The 22,691-nt window shown below is 47.6% G+C and overlaps 1 protein-coding gene across 6 annotated transcripts in view; it reads left to right on the forward strand.

The window, feature by feature from the left end:
• The first annotated feature begins 657 nt into the window (after positions 1–657).
• Positions 658–22,691, forward strand: part of INF2 (inverted formin 2) — a 41,473-nt gene continuing 19,439 nt past the window's right edge. For 4 of the 6 annotated variants that reach the window (XM_074908778.1, XM_074908781.1, XM_074908782.1 and 1 more), the window contains exons 1-4: positions 676–984; positions 19,531–19,939; positions 21,288–21,403; positions 21,941–22,100. In XM_074908778.1, the coding sequence (XP_074764879.1) occupies positions 19,546–19,939; positions 21,288–21,403; positions 21,941–22,100 (670 nt within the window). In that variant the 5' untranslated portion in view covers positions 676–984; positions 19,531–19,545. Of the gene's footprint in view, positions 985–1,008; positions 1,173–19,530; positions 19,940–21,287; positions 21,404–21,940; positions 22,101–22,691 lie in introns of those variants that run through there. The other 2 variants (XM_074908779.1, XM_074908780.1) reach the window with 2 other exon arrangements.

Raw genomic sequence — 22,691 nt, forward strand, 5'->3', positions numbered from 1 at the left:
CTGACCCACGGAGGAAAACAAACTTTTCCACCAAACTCTCCCCACTTGGCTGATATTTAGCTTAACCCCGGTTTCACTGTTCATCTATAGAGCTGACGTGTTTTACCAAAGGAACAGGCATCCCTCCCCTCCTTTCACGATGTTGATGGTGAAACACTTAAACTGCAGAGACCAAGGCGCAGGGTCCCTTGGCTCTCTGCCCGCCTGGGTGGCCTGTCCCCAGCGCCCGTGAGCCCCGCTCCCCTCCCAGCCGGGGCCGTGCGTTCAGGCCCCCGTGGCCGGGCGGAGAGGGACCCCACGCCGGGGCAGGGAGCAGCTGGGGCTGTAAAACGCCTCTCGCCGGGGCGGGAGGCAGAGCTTGTCTCCAGGATGCCCACGGGCGACAGGAAGAAGGGGGGACACTGGGGGACAACTCCCGGGGGGGCGGATCAGGACCCCTCGGTGCTGGGGGGGAGACGCAGCAGGTTGGCGCCGGGGAGGCTCTGCCCGGACCTCGGCGAGCCCGGGGGAGGGCAGCAGGGCTGCCGCCGGGGATACCCCCGGCTGGGCAGGACCTCCCCTCCCGGCCGGGAGAAACTTCCCCGGCGGGGCCGGCCCGGACCCCCCGCCCCGCCGCCCCGCCCGCGCTCCGCCCCGGAACCGGGCGCGGCTCCCGCCGGCGGGCAGAGCCCGGCGGCTGCGGGCGCCGGCGGAGGGTCCCTGCCCGCCCCGCCGTGCCGCCCCTTGCCCGCAGGAGGCCGCCGCGGTAAGGCCGAGCCCCGCCGGGGGCGATCGTGGGAACGGGGGGCGCGCCTCTCGGCGGGGAGAAGTTGGGCTGAATCACCACCACCATCACCTTCCTCCTCCCCTCTGGGATTGCAGCCCGGCCGGGCATCCTCCCCCCCGGCCCTCCCCCGGTCCCGGCCGGTGAGACGAGGCTGGTGGCGAGGGAGGAAGGACGGCGGCCGGCTCCGCGGGCTGCTCGGAGCGGCGGGGGGATTGCAGGTACGGCGAGGGGAGGAGGGGCGGGAGGCGTAGGTGGGACCCGGGCTGGGCTGCGGGTGTGACAGTGACCCCCGCTGCCGCTGTGAGCTACGTGGGACCGGCGGGAGCCGGCCCGGATTGCAGGTGCGACAGTGCAGCGCAGAGGCGGGACGAGGGCCCGGCGGCGGGGGCATCCCTGCCACGTACAGGTGGGAGCCGGCCCGGACGGCAGCTGCGGAGATCCCGAGTAGGGGCTGGGGGGGGCTCGGATCGCAGGTGCGGCGACGCGCGTGGAGGTGCCGCCTGGTCCCGTGTGGCGGTGTGACGCGGAGGTGCGAGGTGTCCCGGGTGGCAGGTGCGAGGTGTCCCGGGTGGCAGCAGGCCGTGGCCCCGCCGTGCCTGGCCGTGACCCTGCATCCGCCGGGGTGTAGCGAAGGGCTGCCGTGGCAGCGCCCGGCGCTGGGCCGGTTTCGGGCTTTTATTTTGAAAGATGCTGTTATCCGGTGGTTTTGGGATGAGGTCTTCCAAGTTCTGCTTGGGTTTATTCACATACTTCTCTCGTGCCTCGTCCTCCCTTTTGCTCAATAGCTCTGCGATGATGAAGTGGCTTCTTGCAACATCAGCACCAGGAGCTGAATTCCAGAGCTTGGGGGTGGGGAAGGAGTGCTTGGGTACGCTGATCTTAGAGGTACCCCCAGACGGCGTTCATGGTCCTTCCTCCCTGTACTAGATCACCATTGTGAACTGTTGGTCGTTTTTCCCAGATTCCTAAGACTGAGGAATTTCTCCGAGTAAACATGCAGCCTGACATGTTTCGCAGCCTGCAGCAAGGAAACTTCTGGCCTAAATCAGTTGAAAGAAAAGTTGGAGTCAGCAGAGTTACAGTAACGTTGCAATCGTCCTACTGAACTTGCTCAGAATTTGGGCTGTCTGGCTACTAATCTCATTTATCTTCGATCCACTTAAGCTTGTTTTTCCACTACAGGGACAGTGGCTGCCAAAATTGGAGGGTGAGAGGGGATTGCAGGAACCTACGAGGATATGTGATTTTTTTTTGTCCTGTTATAAGTTAATAATCCCATTCTAGGCTGTCATCCAAGATTTTTGCTTCAAAAATGCAAGCAGTGTACAAGACCCATTGTATAAAAGATAATCTAAATGTAGGACAGGAAGGGACCTGGCAGGTCAGCAAATCTAAACTCTGAATGATATTATGCCTTATTGCATACCACTGTAATTCATTTGTTCCCAGTCTCCCGGGAAGGGGAAGTTTCAGAACTTCGTTGCACCGATATTTTTTTTTTTTCCTAGTATATGCATGTCTTTTACTTTGTATGTGCACTATGATTGCTTAGTTCTCCCAGTCTGATGCTTTTCTCATCAGTATAGGAGTTGCATGCTTTTCTCTTCGCTGTGCAATGCCAAACAAGCTAGAACTTGCTGTCTGTTTTCATGAAGCAGGCTCCGGCTTCTGCTGATCTCCAGCAGTTCTATGCTGGGCTTCTCGCTCTCTGACTTCCCCGTGGCTGAGTAGAGCTTCAAGGCTCAGAGGTCCATCTGGTGCCTCTCGTGCTTTGACATCTCATCTAGAAATAAATACCTCACCTGGTAGGTACTGCAATTAACCTCCTCCTCAGGCTCCTCCTGTCCTGTGATGGGGGTGGGAAACTGGGATTTTCACCTCCAGGTGTCCATCTGACTTCTGTTTTCTGCTCTCAGCTCTGATCTTATTCCAGCCCTCTTATTAATCCTTTTTTATTACTGATTAATCATTTTTATCCCATATCCCCATGCTCTGTGTTGGTGCAGTGTTCTCCCAGTTTTCTTCTACTCACTCACTTTCACTAGTGACCCCTGCCAAACTCAGACTGACTCCTTCCATGGGACTGGCTGTCTGATCCTTTTAGGTCTGTGCCCTGTTTATTACAAATTTTTGTCTTTTGTGTCTTAACTCCTGGTTTCACTGACCTGCATAGCAAGTGGCTGCACTTCAGATGTGTTGGAAGCTGAACTCTACTCCTTTCTTGTGTGCCTGGTGTGCCAGATAGGTTTCCCAGAGCAACTGCGTAGAAAATTGTTCTTATCAAAGCAAAGTAAGTTGCATTTTGTCCCTCCTTCCACCCATTTACTTCCATGTCTTCAATAATTTTTTTTTTTTTCTCCAACAGTTATTCTGTTGATGAGGGATTTTTAATCCCACCATTGTGCCATAATCAGCCATGAGTAGAAGATGGGTGTAATTCAGCAATGGGGAGTAACACAATGCCGTAGTTTAGGCAGCAAACAATGTTCATAGAGCTGAAACAGTTGGGGGAACTTCAGACAAACCCAGTGCTTGTATCTGAGCTCAGATTTAACTCCTAGTTGAATATACTTGCTCTTAATATTTGCAGTAAGGTCTATCAATAATGATTCAGAGGAAATACCACTGAATCCACAAAGTCAACTCTTAGGATCACACAGTAGCCCTGAACTAATCCAGCTCTGCTCAATGCAAAATATCACAGTCGATAGGTGCAAACAAACATATCACAAGGAGTTATCCCTGTTCCATTCGTTAACGTTGTAATTGCTTTTTATCTAACTAGGTGAAAAATAGCCAAACGTATTGCAGAAGCTGGATACAGCCCTGCAGTGTGATACCCCCTGTGTTCAGTGCAGGAGGGAGGCTTGAGAATGCCTTTGTGCTTCTGACCTAATATATTATAATCCCTTTGGTATTAACCACCAAACTTAAGTTTATTCCAGTGTTTCTCAGCATTGCGTGTGCAGCAGTTTATCATACAGTGCTTGTAAGCATTGTGCTGCAGAGGCTGCCTTCATCTCCCAGTGGCCAGAAAAAGCACTGAGAGCACCTAGTGCCGCAACAGAGCGGGCAAACAATCTGTATTTTAATTATAAAGAGAGCTCTTGGGTCCCATGCTGTCAACCAAGATGCTAAGACCAAATTGGGAGAAGGGAAAAAGTTATGTCAGATTTTGAGCCTTGGCTTTCTCCTTCTAATGGAGAGCAGCATCGTGCTGGCAGGTCTGGTGTGGAGTTGTCATGGCATTCCAGTGGTTCCAGTTCTGCAAGCATGCTGTATGAAGTGGAGCAAAGTGCAAGACAGGAATGCTTAAAAAAAGGGTTTGTGCTACGTTTATGTGACTTCTCAGTGCCACTTAGATCCTTGTCAAGGACAAGTATTGTCTGGTTTCTTATTCCTAGGAAAAAATAACTAGTGAGTAACAGCCAAGCCTTATGGTTGCTACTAGATTTCACTGGGGGTAGACTAGAAGCTGATTTTATGGAACTGAATGTAGAAAAAAATAGGAAGAGGGTGTGTGGGGTTCATGAGCCCCTGAGTCATAGCCTGACATCTACAAGAGTGGCTGCAGATAAAAGTAAGCAGTTATATGATGTGGCAAATGAACAGTTGTTGCTGTTTTGTCAACCTAGCCTTTCACATCTGTGGAAAGCATCAGGAGAGGGTCTAACAGCATGATGGTTTTTCTGTTTGATGTAATGAACAAGAATTGTTCACAGATTCAACTGTTTCTACTAGTTTGATATCTGAGCTGACATTTCAAAGTGCCAGGAATGCTGAAGCCACAGATCAATGAAAATCTGAAGCAAGCGTTTGCAAAAAGCTCTGTAGCATTGATGGTGGTGTATTTCAAGGTGTTCTGAGAAACCTCCTGAGCTGATAAAGGAGACAGGACAAAGCCAGAAGGAGGAGTGAGAGCCAGTGGATGGAGTACTCATCCCAGCATTGGAGACACTCAGCCGATTCTCCAAAATGTTTAAATACCCTTAAAAGTAGCAACTCACTTCAGAGGAGACATTGCTCCAGCACTATGTCCAGTAGAAAAAGTAAAGGCAAATGAAGAGCTGCCAAATTTTGTAGTTGGTAGGGCACAATGTTGAACTTGGCATTGTTATAGTAGGTGTCACCAGGTGGTGCTATTTTGCATTGACTTTGCATTTGTTTTTCTTTCCATGACCATTATTTTGCCTTGGCTGAGATGTATATGGTATTAATTTGGGGGAATGTTTAAGGGCAGAGAGGGAATTCGCTCTTTGCATTGCTGCTCCATTAGAGTCTGTTGTGCAGGTGTCCTTGGTCAATCCGTGGTGCTGGGAGAACTTTCCCAAAAGGGACATGAGAGAAACTCCAGTTGATAGGTTTCACAGCTGCTCACAGAGTACTCACAGGTTCAGTAACACTGATTTCTCCCCATATCCGACTTGCAAAGCCTTCTGTTGCCACTGCTGCTCCCAAGTTTATGGTTAATGCCGATGCAGGACATCACTAATGGCAGCAGGCCACCTCGGGACTGCGTGGGTCTCCAGTTTTCCAGCTGGGAGAGCTGAGTCATGTTTTAATGAGCAAGGACAGGAGAGGAATTTGGAGATCACTCCAGGAAAGTGTGGGAAAGGAGGCACGCTGCAACCATAAAACCTCTAAATTTAGTTGTCGTTTAAAATGGAAAATATTGGTGATTTTGCCCCTGTGGAGGTCAAATTAATTTGGAGACTCACAGGTCTACTTCGCTCCAGCCCACTCTCCTCGCGGAGTTGGGGCTGCCTGACCTCCCCCCTTGCCCCCCAGCAGGGCCAGTGCCCCATAGGGGGATGTGCCAGCCCCTCCCCATCCCAGGGGCTGCACAGGGAGCTCGTCCCTTGCTGGAGACACAGTCCGTCCCCAGCCTGCCCCAGCAGGTGGAGGGGATGAAGGAGGGAAGCAGCAGCAGCAGCAGAGCCCCTTTCCGCTCTCCAGATTGATGAATGAGGATGGCATCGCTTCTATTTATTTATTTATAACCGTGGTGAGCAGCTCTGTTTGTGTCAGTGTAGCTAAGGAATAACTTTGTTACCCTCCACTCTGTCAGTTAAATTGCATTATCTTTAATAAGGCAGCTATCTCCATGCTGCTTCTGTTGTGCTGGTTTCCCCTATCTGGGAACTGTCTACTCCTCGTCCATTCTGCTTTTCTGTTAAGTCATTGCACGGCGTTAGCTGAAAGCAGCGAGCTAAGCAGTAGTGTTATTTTCTGACAGAGGCCTCAGGTGGAAACAGAAGTTCCCATAGTACAGGGTAGTAGCTTTTTGCGAGCAATGGTTTTCTTCCCACAGCCTGCCAAGGAACCAAGCCATGGCACATCAACTCTCTCCACCGCCTGGCCCAGATGAAGGTAGTTCACCTAAATAAAAGGATGGTCCCTGCTGCCAAAGAGTTTACTCTGAGGAGTGGGTGCAGGCCCTCACAGGCTGGGTGTGCCACCCACGGAGGCTGTGGGAGGAGAGGCGAAGCCACACAGCCCCCCTTGTACTATTAGTTTTGCACTGGCCTGACTTCCAGCCTCACTGCTGCCCAACACCAGGCTCATCCCCTCCAGGGAGATGGTCTCTCAGGGGCATGGGGTGGCACCGGGGGGTTCCAGGGTCCAGCTTTGGGGGTTTGGCCCCTTTGCTGCCCATAGCTGTGTACCCTGGGCGGCTGTCTCCACTGTGTTGGCTGTGTGAGTAAGCTTCCCTCCCGCCCAAGAAACAGCCACAATCTCCTCCTTTGTGAGTTTCTAGCTCAGAAAAGGCTGATTCATTCTCTGAAGCAGATTAATTACTTCTGCTATTTAAAAAAAAAAAAAAAAAAAAAAAGAAAATCCTTTAGAGTTGGTTGGCTTAACTTTCAGCTGCATGTACAATGCAGTAAAGCAAATGTGCTCTGAGCCAGAGCAAAAAAAGTTTGCATGGAAAAAGAAACTGTGGGTTGCTATTTACCTGGTGCTTCAGCAGTGGGCTCTGCAATTTAGGAAGTATTCAGGAACATGTCTTGTTCTTGTCTTCTGTGACAAGTGGTGCAAATTTGAGCCTGTCATGAAGGTGAATTGGGAAACAAATATTTTTATTCCCTGATATGTTTTATAACTTATTTCCCTTCTGGTTTACATCATGCTGATGTGGCACCCGGCTCCCCGATTAGCTTGCATCTGAAGCCTGGCTGAGCTGCTCCATTTCTTCCTCGGAAGGCTGCTTTCCAGCCTGCTTGGCTCTGTTCACTTGTTTATGCACTGATGGGCTGTAGTTCCACATTTCAGAACAAGCTGTCCAATATTCATGAGTTATTTTGTATTTACTGAGTCCTGAGGCTTCTTTTATAAGCTGGGGGATAAATTCTGAGTTTTGTTATTTCCATTGCTGGAAATGGGCTGAATCTCCACAACCGTTACCAAGCCGTAAATATGGCCTCATTTATCTAGAAGAAAGGTAGGGGAAAGCACTATCACAAAGCTAAATTGATTTACAGGCCTATAATCTCCAAACCCCTGTTCTGGTAGGCAAGTGCTGGAGCAAGCCATATGTGTAGAGATGAATCACTTATAAAATTATATCCTTAATATTGGTTGTATATTTATTTATCAGATAAATATAGTTATTTTCCTCTTGAAGATCAATGACAGCCACATGCTTAGCTGGCCTAAGGCAGTGCAGCTCTTTGGACTATGCAAACCTGAGGATATAACTGAACAACTAATTTCTTTGCAAAGAGAAAAACAATACCAACTACTTGTTTCTAAAGTGATTTAAATTATTATGCAGGAAAACCTAAGAGATCAAAGTGATCGTGTAAGATGTCCTGCATGTAAGTTAGGCCTATATATAGTGAGACCATTTTGCCCCAGCATGAAAATTTCCCATCATAAGCCTCCAAAGCGCTGGGCTATATTAAAATCCCTTCACATTAATTCCACAACTGAGCTAGAACTGAAAAGATAATATCTAGGAGGGCAACTTTAGGTCTTCTCAAAACAGCTGGACCAAGTACTGTATGTAGCAAAGTGAAGGGTTAAGCCAGTCAGTGTTCTAGGATTACTGTGTTATAAAGTAAGGACTTCAAACTTTTTCATCCAACAGTAGAGAAAATATTCAGAAGATGTCTTTGGGGTGGATTAGTTTTGAAATCATGCTAAGCCACTCTTCAACAAGAATTTATTTTAAACAGCTCAAATGCTTAACTTCTTGAATTAGCAGCTGAGCACGTTCTCTGGTTACTCTTAGTAATGTTCATATTCAGACAAACTCACAGAAGATTATCTGGCAGTATCTGGGTCTGTTCTTAACATGTGCAGTATGTACTTTGCCTGTGCCATTAGGAATCCTGGCTACGGTCAGCCTTATCTGAACAAAAATGTTCAGGATGTTTGGTTTTGGGCTGTTCACCAGGTGAGATGCCAGGCACCATGATTCATCAGCAGTTGAATGGAAAAGCTGATCTCGATAGAAGTGAGTCTCATTTGCAGCCTGTTTGGAGAACAGCTGGAAAAACACTGCTTCTTCATGCACTATTCTGGTGTCTCAGTAGCTGTTTTCAGCAGGCGTGTCCATAAATGTTAATATGGATCTGGGTAGCTCTTTGCCTTTAGTGTGATGACAACCCTTTCCCCTGTGATCCTTCTGCATCATACTGGTTTTCAGGGAAGAGCTATTCCCTGCCTGAAGATCTTAATCCTTGTGCAAGGGAGGAGAGTTTGTGCCTGCGCCAGAGGAGCATGGCTAAAACTTGCACAGGACCTGCCTGCCTCTTCCCTGTCGGGCAGGGCTTGAAAGGTCATTTTTTTTTTGTAATTACATCTTCTCACTACTGCAGCACCAGTGTGTGTGCAAGGGAGCAGAGTTCAGCCGCCTTGGTAGCCTTCATCCTGGCAGTTCCCCTGTAGCCTTACCATGGGTGTAATATCTATATGAAGGATAAATAAACTAAATAAGTATCAGGCTCTTTACTCAGCCTGTACTTAGGAGCACATACATCCTTTAGAAACTCTTGCATGGGTCTATGCCCTCTGCTCTGGGTAGAACTCCTGGTGCAGTTTGGGATTTGTACAGAAAATTTTGTCATTGCCTGTCCAAAGAAACACCAGGTTCCCCAGGGTTAATGGTTTAATCTCCCAGGGTGGAAGCACCCTCCCCAAAACAGGATGGGTTTTTGTTGCAGAAGCTTCCTAAAAGAACTGTGGAGAAAATATTTCGGATGTTTAAAGCAGATCAACCCCATTAAATACAAAGTTCCCGGAAATATGCATGTGCTGGCAGTAGCAGAGTCCTTTATTTTCATTATCAGAAGTATCCATCAAATAAAGAGTACTTCAGAAGGCTTTTTTTTTTTTTTTCTCCTTATAGCATCATCTAAAGTGAATGTATTCAGCAGAAAAGCAGTCAGAGAGCTGGTCTGTGACAGGAGGGCTGGAGGGGTCTCTGTCTCCAAGAAGGTTAGAGAAATTCAGTGACCAGAAGGGCCAGCAGTCAGCTTTGCAGCTCCTGTCTTGCTCCCGTGACTTCCGGAGGATGCTCAGATGTCTCTGCTCTCCAAGGAGGGTCAAACAGGCTGCTTTCACTGTGCTCTCCCAGTGCCTGTGAAGGTCATCACTGACTTACCCCATCTGCTCCCCAGCAGCTCCTCTGGCATCTCCTGCTGTCTCCATGGCACAGGGTCAGCCTGCAAAGGCCAGACGCGTTCCCTTCCTTGTGGGCAGCGGGAGGAATGGGCTTTCCTCCTAAATTTGTATGTCTTCACCTGGCCAACCCCCCTTTCAGTGCCCTTTCAGCACTTTTTTTGACGCCGGTTGTTCTGGTTGCTTAACGGAGAGTTCAGCTCTCGGATTGACAAAGGTGTGTTGTTGAATTATCCATATTTCTTTCCAGTACCCTAATTTTTCCCCTATAAACGTGGTTGTCTTCACTGGCTCCATATGAGCCGCAGTACCCAACAAGCCAGTCACAGAGATGTGGAGGCAAATATTACACCTGTAATTCTTGAATGCTGTCTGTGCTGATCTTTAGTAATTTAGTAGCAGGTGATGCTAGGCATTTTAGGCAAGATCACCTAAAAAGAGCCATTGCAGCAGACCTCTGGCTGGCATCTCTCCCTGCCAGCAGAAATGAGCTGGGTGTCTCCTTTCCAAAATCCTTGACACAACTTACAAGAAAAGCTACTGGCACAGGAGCTTATTTGTCACATAAACATAGAGCAGCAAGAAGACACTGATTGCTGTAATTAGGAATAATCTTAATTCCTAAGGGCAAATGGGATGTATTTATTGCTGTTTAATTGGATTCCTGCTTTTTGTGGACCTGCCATGTAGGCAGGGGAGCCACCATACCACGATCCAGAGACAGCAGAGAGACACTGGAGCTGGAGAGGGTTTTGGCTCTTCTTTACCTGATGTGGGACTAAACTCTTAGTTCTTGATTTAATCTGTCTGGGTTAGATATAATTACTGTTCAGAGGCCCACAAAATCATCTGCTAGAAAATCGGGGTAAAATTGGATTGATTTGTTGAGGGAAAACCATTAGCCCTCTCTCTGAGCAACCTGAAAGCAAAGTTGCTGGGACCGAAGCTCGGACATGAGGGGATGGATCCATTAAAGGTTTTATGTCCTTAACACCCTACATCCTTGTGGTCTGGGGGCAAAGCTTTGATCCCCATGACAGCACTCTGCTCTCCTGAGAGATAAGCCTTCAGACTCCCAACCAGCACCACTCTTCAGGCACATCAGCATGGGGCTCCTGCTGCTTCCTCCAGAGGAAGAGGAGCCCAGGGGTGCTGAGGGAACCCTCAGTCCCCAGGCAGTGCCCAGAGCATTCAGTCAGAGACACGACCCCACGCATGGACTCTTTCTGGTTGTGCCGTGAAAAGCAAACGCCTTTGCTGGGGCTGAGTTACGGACCTCGGCTGGGGGCTGAGCTCGGCAGGGTGCAGCAGCGTCTGTCTGTCCGTGGGCTGCCCCCGCGCAGGCTGGTGTTAGAGTGTGGTGAGGGCACGGGCAGCTGCCTGCAGCAGCTGGGCAGGGTTGCGAACACTTGGAAGCAGCACAAGTGATGCACGAGCTGGGAGCAGGAGCTGGGATCCAAACCCCCTTATTTTTCTCAGTTACTGCCCATTGCTGCTGCTGTTCACGTGCCATGGGGCCTGCAGAGGGACACTGCAGCCCTAAAGCTGGGTTTTGTGCTTTTTAGCTCATTTTCTTTGCTTCTGCTTATTTTTTATGTGGACACAAACATTTCTGGTATTTCTCATAGGTCCAGGCTTCAGATGAAACCTGATGGGAGCTGATAGCCCTTTAAATTTCTTCATGGTTGCAAGGAGAAGATTTTGCAACACCAACAATCTTTTCTTTGCATGAATTTTTTTTTCTCCTAACTTCCTATTTTTTCCCTGAAACCTGCTGTGAGCCCCATCCTTCTCCCAAGAACCAGATTAGTGACTAATCTTTTGAGGACTTGCAGATTACACTTCAGGAGTGCATGTACTATAAAGTGACATTCATTTGCTGTTGTAAAACCCATCGTGAATTAACGTTTGTCTTGAATGGTATAAACATACCCTCAGAGTGCTTCCTACAGCAGGATGGGGAGCTGTGCAGAGTCATTTCCCTGGATGCTGAATTGTTATGATGAAACTGCCTTAATTAGAAAGCACGTGGGCAAGTTCATCTGGTAAAGGCTAGCTGAATTTGGACCAAAGAGCAGATAGATCAGTGTATTTCTAATATTGGTGAAGCTGTGTTTGTGTACATAAGGGTTGAGTTTCCCCACTAAGGCAGGAAAACTCTTGTGGGCTCCAGCTTTTGATCTAGAGGGTTCGATTCAGCGTAGAGACCACACAGAGTAAGAAAAAAAAAAACCCAGCATTTGAAGTCTAACTGCTACCCTGAGCCAGGCAGGTCTCTGCTAAAATGGGCCATGTTGAAAAATTCACAATTTAATAATAACTGGCTTTCAGTTAACACCTCCCAAGAGGTGAAAAGGATGCATTTTACAACTGTGTCTCACAAACTAGTGTCCATGTCAAATCTCAACCAGAAAGGCAGAGAGACATTAAAAAGAGGTTTTTTAAATCTTCAGAGCCTGCTCAGCCCATAAACGCGGGGCTGGACTGGAGCTCAGCGGGACCTTAGGGGTGCCCCAGTGAGAGCAGGATTCTCATCCTCGAGCCCCTGACCAGAGGGACACTGCCTGAGCCTCCGACCTTTGCTGTGCCACCCCTCTCCTAGGTGCCCATCCTGGGGTGAGCAGCCTTGGGTCGGACTCCCTTGTTATTTTAAGCTGTCCTGGCTCTCCCAGCATTTCACAGACCTCTGAGATCTTGCAGTGTTTAAAGCCCCAGTGCCACGGACAAGACCCTGAACAGCTGATGCAAAGTGCAGGGGACTGTTCCTGCTGCCTGCCACCCCCCCACTCTCCATCCCACCCAACCCGGCCATACTTCTTCCTCTTTTTTTATTTTTCCCCCCTCCCTTTCCTTTGCCAGATCATTTCCCTGCTTTGATCATTTCCCTGCTCTGAGTCACCCCATGCCAGGACTGCATTCTCATGCTGACGGATGGAGGTGCACTTCGGTGCAAGCCTTCCTCCTTTCCAGCCCATGGAGAAGTGTCACACAGCACAGAGTGAATGAGGCGGATGAGAAATGTCATGCAAATGCCTTCCCTGGAGGCTACAGAAAAGTCACTTCCTTGCACCTTTCGGAAGACTGGTATTTACATACTATTAGACACCGATATTCAGTTGAACTTTCTTAGAGCGTGTGATTTGCAGACACGCTTGTTTGGGGATTTAGACTTTATTGACTGAAGGTTTCTTGGCAGAGAAGGGGAAAATGAGCTGGCTGGGGAAGCGAGGGCTTGCACAGCCAGTCAAGAAGGATCCTTCCGTGTGAGAGAGACAAGGGAATAATTTGGCTTCCAGCTCTGAGGTAGGAAATCTTCCCTCTGCCTGTTTTCTCGTCCTCTTGGCATCTTGTGAAGGTGTTTAAAACGAAAACAAAAAAGCAGTAAAGGTTTTTGGCTCTCATAATGTGTTTGTGTGACAGCTTCCCACTGAGTGGGAGCCAGGAGAGTCTTAGAAAGTTACCACTGCACTGTCCGTGTTGCTGGGTAACAGTTTCTGCTTCTCACGTGACCCCCAAATTATAATAATAAATTGCATCCCAAAATGCTGAATGATGCTGGAATCACACTGGTAGGTGGAGGTGCTGCCTCTACCCAAGCACTGGGACAGGGAGCATGGGGAGCCGCCAGACCCGCCTTACACTCTGTCAGGATTGTTGTGGAAACCTGACCTGAGTCCAGTTCATTTCTGGCTGGGGTTGGGACACCTCGCCGGCTCCCGTGGGTCTGCTAACGGCAGCGGGGAGGAAGCCCTGGTGAGACCAGGGTGAAGTGTTTGCAGGCCCATTTGCTGCAGCGCAGCTGGGGGCACCCTCTGCATGGGGCGAGTGCTGGCTACCACCTGGCATCCCACCAACCCGAAATCCGCCGGGCCTCCGAGGGCCTGTGGGAGCATGCGAGGCTGCCTCAGGGCTCACATTCACTGTGGAAAGCTTTTAAATTGTTTCGGCTGACTTGGCACTCAGACAGACAGGGAAGGCTGGTGCCTTGCTTCTCCCCAGTGGCAGTGGCCATTTCCATAGTGAAGGTCTGACAGCTGCACCAACCTGATTTAAATCTGGCTTACCAAGTTAAGGTGAATTGGTTACTGAGTGTCTTCAGACTGTTACTGCTGTAACGAAGAGTGCTTTTAAACCCATTTAAAGCTAAGCTAGTGCAACCTTTAAATATAAATAAGGCTTTAGATGCCACTGAAGATCCTAACATAAACATTCTTGAGCATCTTACTTGAGCTTGATTTGTATGTGGTACCTGTAGCAGCCTGATGATTTGTTTACTTACTTATTTACTGGCAAGGAAGAAGGCACTGGTGATTATTTTTGCCGGTGTGGGTAATCCTGGTGTAACCCCACGACTATGAATACATATTGAACAGACACATTTACCCCTTGTATGAGACATAACACGAGATCATAGCTTATATTTGTCCAGGAGAGAGAATGTGCTGGCACACAGCGTCCTAATAGTGGTGGATGGGACTGAGTCAGGACAGTATGGTTTTCCTCTCTTTGTAAAAGAATAAGCTAATAAGCTATACTGGCAAAATACATATACATTTATACCAGTATGGCCATGGTCCTTCTTGTCTATGCACTGAAGTCCTTTTCTGGGAGTTTGCTACCAGAAGAAGCTGTTGCCAGCCCCCTGCCACCCCCAGTCAGTGTGGGGATGGCACAGCTCCTGCCTGCCAGCTGCAGTGGGCTGCGTGGTCATGCTCCCTCATTTGCTAAAGACAAAACCCTCCGTGTATTGGTGTGGTGCCTCTGAAGACCCAGCTGGCTCAGGATGCTTTGTGAGAGCTCCTGTTTGCCTCACACATGGGCTGTGCCAAAGCAAAGCATAGTATGCTGGAGACTTCATTAATTTCTTTAGCAATGCAGAACAAGATTGGGAACTCATTCCAAGACGTTTTAATTTTTTAAGCATAAGTCACTCATTCTGCCCTCTGATACAGGTGAGGATCAAGAATATATAGATCTAAAGGTGACTGAGGCTACTGGTTATGGCAGAAAAAGGATGGAGCAGCAGTTGGTTTGCGTGCTGAGGCAGAGTCTGTTGGGCAAACTATGTTTGCCCCCATCCATTTCCCACCATAACCTCACCATCAGCTCCTCTGGGAGACTCTGTATGCTGCCAGTTCCTACTGATGCTAATGGACCCACACCAAGGGGTCAGGTTGGTTTCTAAAAGAGAGATTTATGGGGCCTCCCCCACTTCTTTTGGTGCATGGGAGGGCGATTTCATTAGCCTGTATGTACACAAGCTGTTCAGATGCTGCACAGGCAAGCACAGTAGTACAAATGAAAGCAAGAGGAGAGGAAGAATAAACCCATCATGCTTCTTGAAGTGGTTTTAGAAAGCAGAAAGCCAGGATGTTGTTCCTTTTTAGTGACTGAGTAGTCTGACATGTTTCAAAATAAAAAGGCTCGACATATTCCCAGCGGCAGAGTGAAAACTGGAACTATCCAGAAGCAAAACCTATCATTAGCAGTCAGCCATGCAGAACAGGCTCCTGAGCACCAGGAACAGGCACAGAAGGGAGGAGGGGCTGAGCAGCAAAAAAGAGCTTTTCTTAGGGCTGGTGGTGTGCTCCAGCGGCCTTGTGGAGGGAAGCAGAGGGCTGCAAGGGCAGCACATGGGGATGGGATGCTCTCAGACTTCTTCAAAGGGCAGCAAGGAGCTGCTGTTCCCCCTCACACCCCCCATCCTGCAGCATGGGCAGGAGGTCTGCTCCCAAAAAATCGGAATGGTTTTGACCTGTAATTTTTCTCCCTTTTGTTTTCACTCAATTATACTTAGCTGCCCTGATAAATCTGTTTTTACATGTCCTCCCAGGTCCTTGCTGTGATCCATGTCATCCTGGTGGCATGCAATAATTTAGACTGAAAGCTGTGCTGTGCAGCTCTGTTCTCCACAGCTTTGCACGATGGAGAAAGTATTGACATGCCCTGATTTATCTCCCACAGATGTCATCTCCCTAGGAGCTGACTTGAAGGACAGAGGGGCACAGAAAACTGAATCTGGGAAACACCCGATTCAAAAGGAAAGGAGGCAATTTTATGAGCTGGGTTGTATGGATGCAGGGAACATCACAGCTTTGCAAACCCAGTGATCCAAAAAGTTAGCACCATGAACCATGGTGTTGCTGTGACTGGGTGCAAAAAGACAAGCCTTTATGATGCCCTTATGTTTCCGAAAGGAATCTCTTCAAATTAAGAGTGTATTTGCGTTGAAGTTTCTTTAGTTATCATTCCCCATAAGGCCTAACTAACCTCTGAGGGTGAGAAGCAAGATGAGGAGAGCGTTGCATTTATCACGGTGAATGCTGTGGGTGTCCCCATGGCAGAAAGCACACATGGGCCATCAGAATGTGCCCTAGGGAGCAGCACCCAGCACTGATGCTGAGCCTATAACTGGGGAGGGTGCTGCAGGCACAGTCAGACACAGAGGCTGGGGACGTTGCTTCTACCATCGCATCCTCCTCAGTGGCCCAGGCAGCAAAAAAGCAAAGTCCCCATGCCCTTCTACTGGTAGGAGGTGAGAGGTGAGATGTATTCAGCCTTTTAAATATAGTGCCTTGTCTCTTTTTGTCAGGGCACTTTCCTTCCCTCAGCCAACACAGTCTAAGTAGCCTCTGTGAGACAGCCAGATAGATATGTTCCATTCTAATCCCTTATCTGTCTCACTCTACTGAGATCATTTACCTGCTAATAAGCTCCTGTGGTCAGAGATAAAGGGTGAAACTACCAGCCCCTTAAGGATGTTTCTGAGTGGCTTTGAAACACTGTGCTTTATGGAAAATATGGAAAGATGTTGCATTCATAATATATCACTCATATCTGTGTTTGTAAACAGATTTATCACACCATCTGCAGAATCATACTGCAGTCTCCTCCATATTTATTTTCTTTCCATTTATATAGTACAGCTCCTCTTTATTTTATTCCCTTTTTATGATTAGATACATTAGCCATCTTTTTTAATTCCCTACAAAAAGAGTACATATTCTGTGGGAAAGAATATTTAATCGATCCAATTTGTTCAGTTTAGTGCATAAAAGCACAAGTCAGTACTGTTTAGAGGTACCTGCCTGGGTTTGTTTCTCATCTCTTCACATCTGTGCAGAGCAGGTGGGGAGGAAAGGATAATTCAGAACAAATCCGCTGGTAAACAGGATGCTCTGTCAGTATTTCCTTCCTCCTGTTGTACTGATTGAGCTTAATTTTCAGAAATCAGCTAAACCTAAGGTCAATAATGCTATTATAATTTCTCTGACTTTCTGTAGCTGATACAATATATAATGAAGTATTTGTACAACTGGGAGCAAAAAGCCAGCCCACTTACCTGGTTTGATAAGAAACATTCAGTCATATGCAAATTTAAAAAATTATTTGCTGAGTATAAAAGGAAGTCACACTGAGAGAGAGGGAAGCTTGCAGTTGGCAGCCACTTCTGCAGCCCCTTGGCTGAGCAGCACGAGCCCCAGCACAGCTCTGGGCAGGGCAGAGCCCGAGCATGAGCCAGCAGGGCCATCCTCCTCCAACGGCTGCTCCTGCAGGCTTTCCCACCCGGTGGGACCACGAGGCTATTCATGCACACACAGGGCCCAAAACCGGATCCTCTGCTTGGTGCACACTTTCATTTTGGGGACAAGAAAGAGTCTGGGTTACAGCAGAGTCCAGAGGAGGGAGTCCCACCCAGTGAGCCAAGGCTCAGCCCCCACTGCCAGCATTTGGGTTTGTGCCCATCTCTTGTGCAGAAGGATAAAATCCAGGACAGTTGATTCCTCCTTCCAGGTAGGAGGCTGAGGGATCTTGGGTCTTTGGGGAAGCCACCAAAGAATGGAGCTGGGCAGGATGGGCTGTGCTCCACCCAGGTTGGATGGTCCTCACTGCTGCCCCACGCTGAAGGTCTGGCCTTGACCCCGGGCACTAGAAGAGGGCTGCTGGGCTTGATGCACAGCACGAGGCAGGATTTGACCACAGGTCCTTAGGAGCGCCTCTCCAGCCCCATGCCTGGAAATATGCTTCCAAGAGAAGTGTAGGACACTGCCCTATCAACAGGGCTGTGACCCTGAGGTAGGACACTCCCACTTCTTTCCCTCCAGGGAGGGAGGATTTCTTTTCTCCTTTGCATTGAGCCTAACCCAAATTCCTGGGCTTGGGTACAGAGGAGTGACTGGGGATGACTAACTCCAAGAAGAATTTTACCAAGAGTGAGTAAGGGCTCTGGGCTGCAGACAGTGACGACAAGTCTTTGAAACTCAAGCCTTTATTTTGGCAAGAGGGTTTGTTTTTGGGGTTTTCAGATTTTTTTATATGGTCCTTTTTATTACTTTTCAGCTGTACAGTGAGTTTTCAGGTGGTATATTCGCAACTTCATGTTTTTCGATCATGACCATCAGTTTTTTCACATAAGAGCTGTGAACAACTGAGCACTTGGCCAGCTCTTTTCCCAGTTTCCAAAGGGAAACTCTGTAAGAGAGTTTCTCCAAGAGCTCTCTGAAAGGATTTTCTGTGACCATATCCTGCTAACTCCCCCACCCCTCTAACCCTCACTCAATACAGCCTTTGAGGCTATGAGCTGAGTGCCCCTGCCAGAGAGTCCCATCAGCACCTTTTCCCAGGGGAGCTGTTCAGACTCTCTTGGGTATCCTATTCCATCACACTCTGCATCTTTCTAGGGGCATGTTTAGGCCTATAATGCTATGCCTACAACAAATTATTGAGCAAACTTTTTGGCTGTGTATTTTCCAAGGGATGACTGCCAAAATGAGATTTTGGGGTAAAGCAGAAGCTCAGCTGCAGCGAAGCAGCCAGGACCTTTCTCAACAGTGCAGTCCCCAGGAGAAATCACAAGGCAGGCTTTAAAATAATGAGGTTATTACTAACTGTTGTAAATGGTCCATCCTTTATCTTAGCTTTCTGGAAAATAAGGCCTTTCAGAGATTTCTCGGGTTAGATTTTTCAAGCCTTTTTCCTACACGCTGCAGGGCTAGAAACCCTTGTGCTGGAGCTGATAAAGGAAACCTAGACTCTCCTATAATCCCTTCAGTTCCCCAAGTGCTGGGTTTTGGGTGCCAAGTGCTCCCAAGTTGTTTTAAGCCCCATGCAGGCTCACCAGTCCAGAGTAACAGAGGTCCCAGCGTTAGTAGCTGGCTTTGGGTCCGGCAGGTTTATCCCCCTTTTGTGGGACAAACTGTCCTCTCTGGGAGCAATTCAGCTTTAAAATGATTGCATTCAGCTTTAAAAAGGACTTGTATTGTATAATTTAATCGATGTGAGTCTGAAAAATAATAATCCTGCCTAAAAACATAAAATTGGACACTTAAGAGTTAATTAGACTTGGTTTTGCTGTCTCTCTGCACTGAATCAGCTCCTCACCCTCCTTGCTACTAACAGTGTGGCTGAGACAGGCCATGTCCTCCAGGGAGATGGGCCTTGAAGAGATGCTCCCCATCTCCGAAAAGTCACACTGCTGTTTTCACAGCCTCCCGCTGCCATCCCTTTGCTTGCAACCTGTTGGGCTTTCACATTATCACGTGCAAGCACCATGTTTTGCAAACATATTTGCTATTACAGCAGACAGGAAGAGATTAAGTGAGTGCTATGAAACTAACCTCCGCATCAGTCAGAAGAAACAAAAGCAAAAAATAACAGGGTAATCGGATGCTCTTATGAGCAGGATATGCTCAAAATTATTTCTCCATCCCATTACAAATGCTTAGAAACTACACAGCCTCTCCAGTGCAGTGAGATTTTAAAGTGGTTTAATGGGAATAAGGAGTTCAGAGCTGATAATGCCTCCTCCAACCTTATCCTTTTGCTGCATGAAAATAGGTAATGACAGTTGACTGGTGTAAATTGGCTGCTTTTAAAGCTGTATTTGCTGGCTTAGATGTGCTAAGAGTCTCTCTACAGAGTTTTCAGGGCCTGAATGTAATGTATGTGGTTAAAGAGGGTTGTTATATTGAGTTTCTTCAGCAGAGGACTGGTTCCAGTGTGTGCCCTATGTGCTGGAGAGCTGGAGACCTGCTGCAGTTGAGCTTTACATCCCGATCACTAGGAGAAAAACTAGGGCTGCTGGAGAGTTGTTGGTCAGTCCAGACAAACTTCTCACTTTGTTTTTTCTTTTCCTTCAGAACAAACTGTTCACCATGTCAATCAAAAAGGAGGGTGCCCACAAGAAGTGGGCTGCCCTAAAGGAGAAACTCGGACCCCAGGAGACTGACCACTCGGAGGCCAACCTGGAAAATGCAGAGCCTGAGTTGTGCATCCGTCTCCTGCAAATGCCATCGGTGGTGAACTACTCTGGGCTGAAGAAGCGGCTGGAGAACAGCGATGATGCCTGGATGGTCCAGTTCCTGGAGCTGTGTGGGCTGGACCTCCTCCTGGAGGCTCTGGACAGGCTGTCCGGGCGAGGAGTGGCCAGGATTTCTGATGCCTTGCTTCAGCTCACCTGCATTAACTGTGTGCGAGCGGTCATGAACTCCCACAAAGGCATCGAATACATTGTGAGCAATGAGGGCTACGTCAGAAAACTCTTCCAAGGTGAGAAAACGTCTTCCTGCTTCATCCATCACATATGGGATGGCAGTGGGGATTTTCCTGTTGATTATCCTCCTCTCCTGCACCAGGTTTCTTGCAACTTGTTGGTCACAACTGATTAATGAGATCGTTTTCTTCTTTCAGATAATAATACTGCTTTGAAATCACATTGCCTTTGCCACCCAATACTATTTCCACACAAATATCTTCATAGTTTACTGAAAAGCCAGGGATAAACCCAGCCTTAGCTGTACACAGGCATGAGAAGTCCTTGACCCTTCAGTTGTCAGCAGACATTTGCTATTTAGTCTTTGTGAGCCCCAAGGGCAGGGGGAGAGGAATTGACAGGGCCTGAAGACTTGTAGCCTGTTAAAAAGAAGAAAGGTGGCATGGTTTAGACTTGAGAGAGCTTGTTCTCTGCCCTACTCAGTCTGTTCCTTCTAGAAAATGATATGTAATACCACTCACTTTATTCTGCCATTCACTTGGCTTGGCGTTAGGTATGAAACTTGTCAGGGTATCTCCTAGGTCTTATTGTGTAGCACCTAATGACGGGTGCTGGGAGGATAACTTCCGTGCTGCTTCACAGAACTGAGATCACAGCTGTGCCCAGAAACCCTTATCAATAGCTCTTTAAAATACATTCAGTCTGAAAGCTAGCTTGTTCCCCTCTTCAGTTTTGACGATCTCTTCCTTCCTCTCCACCCTGTATTTTCTTAACCAGTGTGAAATATAGAGCTGGCATTTTTGTGCTGTGAAAAACAGGGGGGTTCCCTGGACTTTGCAGCAGTCAAGCTTCTTTGTGCACTAGTAAAGAAAAAATAAGATGGACTAATCCTACCCCAAGGGCTCACAAAGAAAGAACAGTGGTAAAAAGGGAATACGTGGGGACTCGTTAGAACAATTGGCCTGCTTGATATGCATACTGGGTGTTTCTGCACTAAAAATAAGACTCATTAATTGAGGAAAATGGTTCATCTGCTGTTCTAGAAAATACCCATATGTGAAAATGGGAAAAAAAATATGTGATTACGGGTGCTGAGATCTTGGCTGCTGTTGCAGTGCACCACTGGTACATGGGAGAACTGAACACCTACAAGAAGCACCAGAATACCAATAGTGTACCTGAACTAGCATTTGCTGTTCTCACTAGAAGTTACTACCAGATATTGCTATTGGGATGGAATATCTATATGTTGAGATATTTTTCTTCCCATCTTCCACATGCTGTATCCACTCCTTTTAGTCTTTTTTCTACCACTGTTCACAAGCCATGTAGCAGAAGACACTGAGATTCAGAGCATTAATTTAATCATAAATTCTTTTTTGTTTTGTTTGGTTTTTTCTCCAGCACTTGACACAACTAATGTCATGGTCAAAAAGCAAGTATTTGAGCTCTTGGCTGCACTGTGTATTTACTCATCAGATGGCCACGCTTTGGCTTTGGATGCCCTGGACCATTACAAGGCAAGTATTGGGCTGCAGCAGGAGGTACGGCTCTGCTCTGATCCATGCAGGTAGATCCATGTCCCACAGAAAAGGGCTGATAATTAAGGTCATTTTGCATCATTTTTGTAAGAGAGGTAGGGATCTATAAGGTGAAAACTGTAGGAAATTTGGCCTGGTTGGTGGAAGTCCACGGTGCTGCTCAGTGATTTGTCTGGACAGATGATTGCCAACCACAAGGTCCTTTCTGGCAGGCAAAGCACTGTCAGATTAGCAAAATAGATAGTGCTGCATCCATGGGTTTCACTAGCCACAAGCCCAGGTAGGCGCATGAGTTATTAGAAAGCATAAAGGGATCCAAGAGGAGTTTCACTGACTTTTCCTGCTGACCAGACCCTGCTCCGTGATGGAGGAGTGCTGCTTTTACCTGTATCTTCCTGTCTTGTGCACAGCAGGATAAACTGAGAGGTTTTAGGATGCTAATTCTATTTGAGAGCCTGCACCAAAGTGGTAGACGTTTCTGAACTGTCTGAACAAAAATATCCCTTGTGTTAACAGAGTGTGAAGAACCAGCAGTATCGATTCAGCGTCATAATGAATGAGCTCTCCAACACAGATAATGTGCCATACATGGTGACACTGCTGAGTGCTATCAACGCCATCATATTGGGCAAAGAAGAGCTAAGAACAAGGACACAAATCAGAAATGAGTTCATAGGTAAGGGTGTTTGTTGCACCTAACTTTCTGTGGAGAAAATCAGTTGCCAAGCAGTTTTATTTCAGATGTATCCATAAGGTCACTAAAGAGGGCTGGGGAGAAAAACTGCAAATATTCAAGGCAGACTCCTTTAATATTTGTCTTTTGGCCTCCCATAGCTTTGATCTTTTCTGGAACCCTAGCAGCATTGTATCACTTGAGCTTCTTCAATACTATAATTCTTTGATTCTATAACCAACCATCTTATATAACCACATTTCCAAATATTGCAACTCCTCATAAGAGTAGGTAAGGTTTCTTTGCCCTGTGTCTACTCAGCTGAGACACAGAAGCTGTCCTGTGATTCAGAAATAGTTTCCAGCTGATTGAATATTGGGATCCTAGGTACCATTGTTAGAATTCACCTCATTTAATGCATGCATCTGAGCTAGTGGGCTCCATTCCTCTCTGTGGAGAGCAAGGGATATTTGACCACACCATTCACCTGACTGATTTTAGATGTCTAATTTGGAAGGAGATGACTCATGCTGCAGAAGTACCTGTGTCCCTCAGTAACTCCAGGGAGATTCTGCAGTGGTTCATGTAGCTGCT

The sequence above is a fragment of the Athene noctua genome, chromosome 6 (assembly GCF_965140245.1).
Source record: "Athene noctua chromosome 6, bAthNoc1.hap1.1, whole genome shotgun sequence".
NCBI lineage: Eukaryota > Metazoa > Chordata > Aves > Strigiformes > Strigidae > Athene > Athene noctua.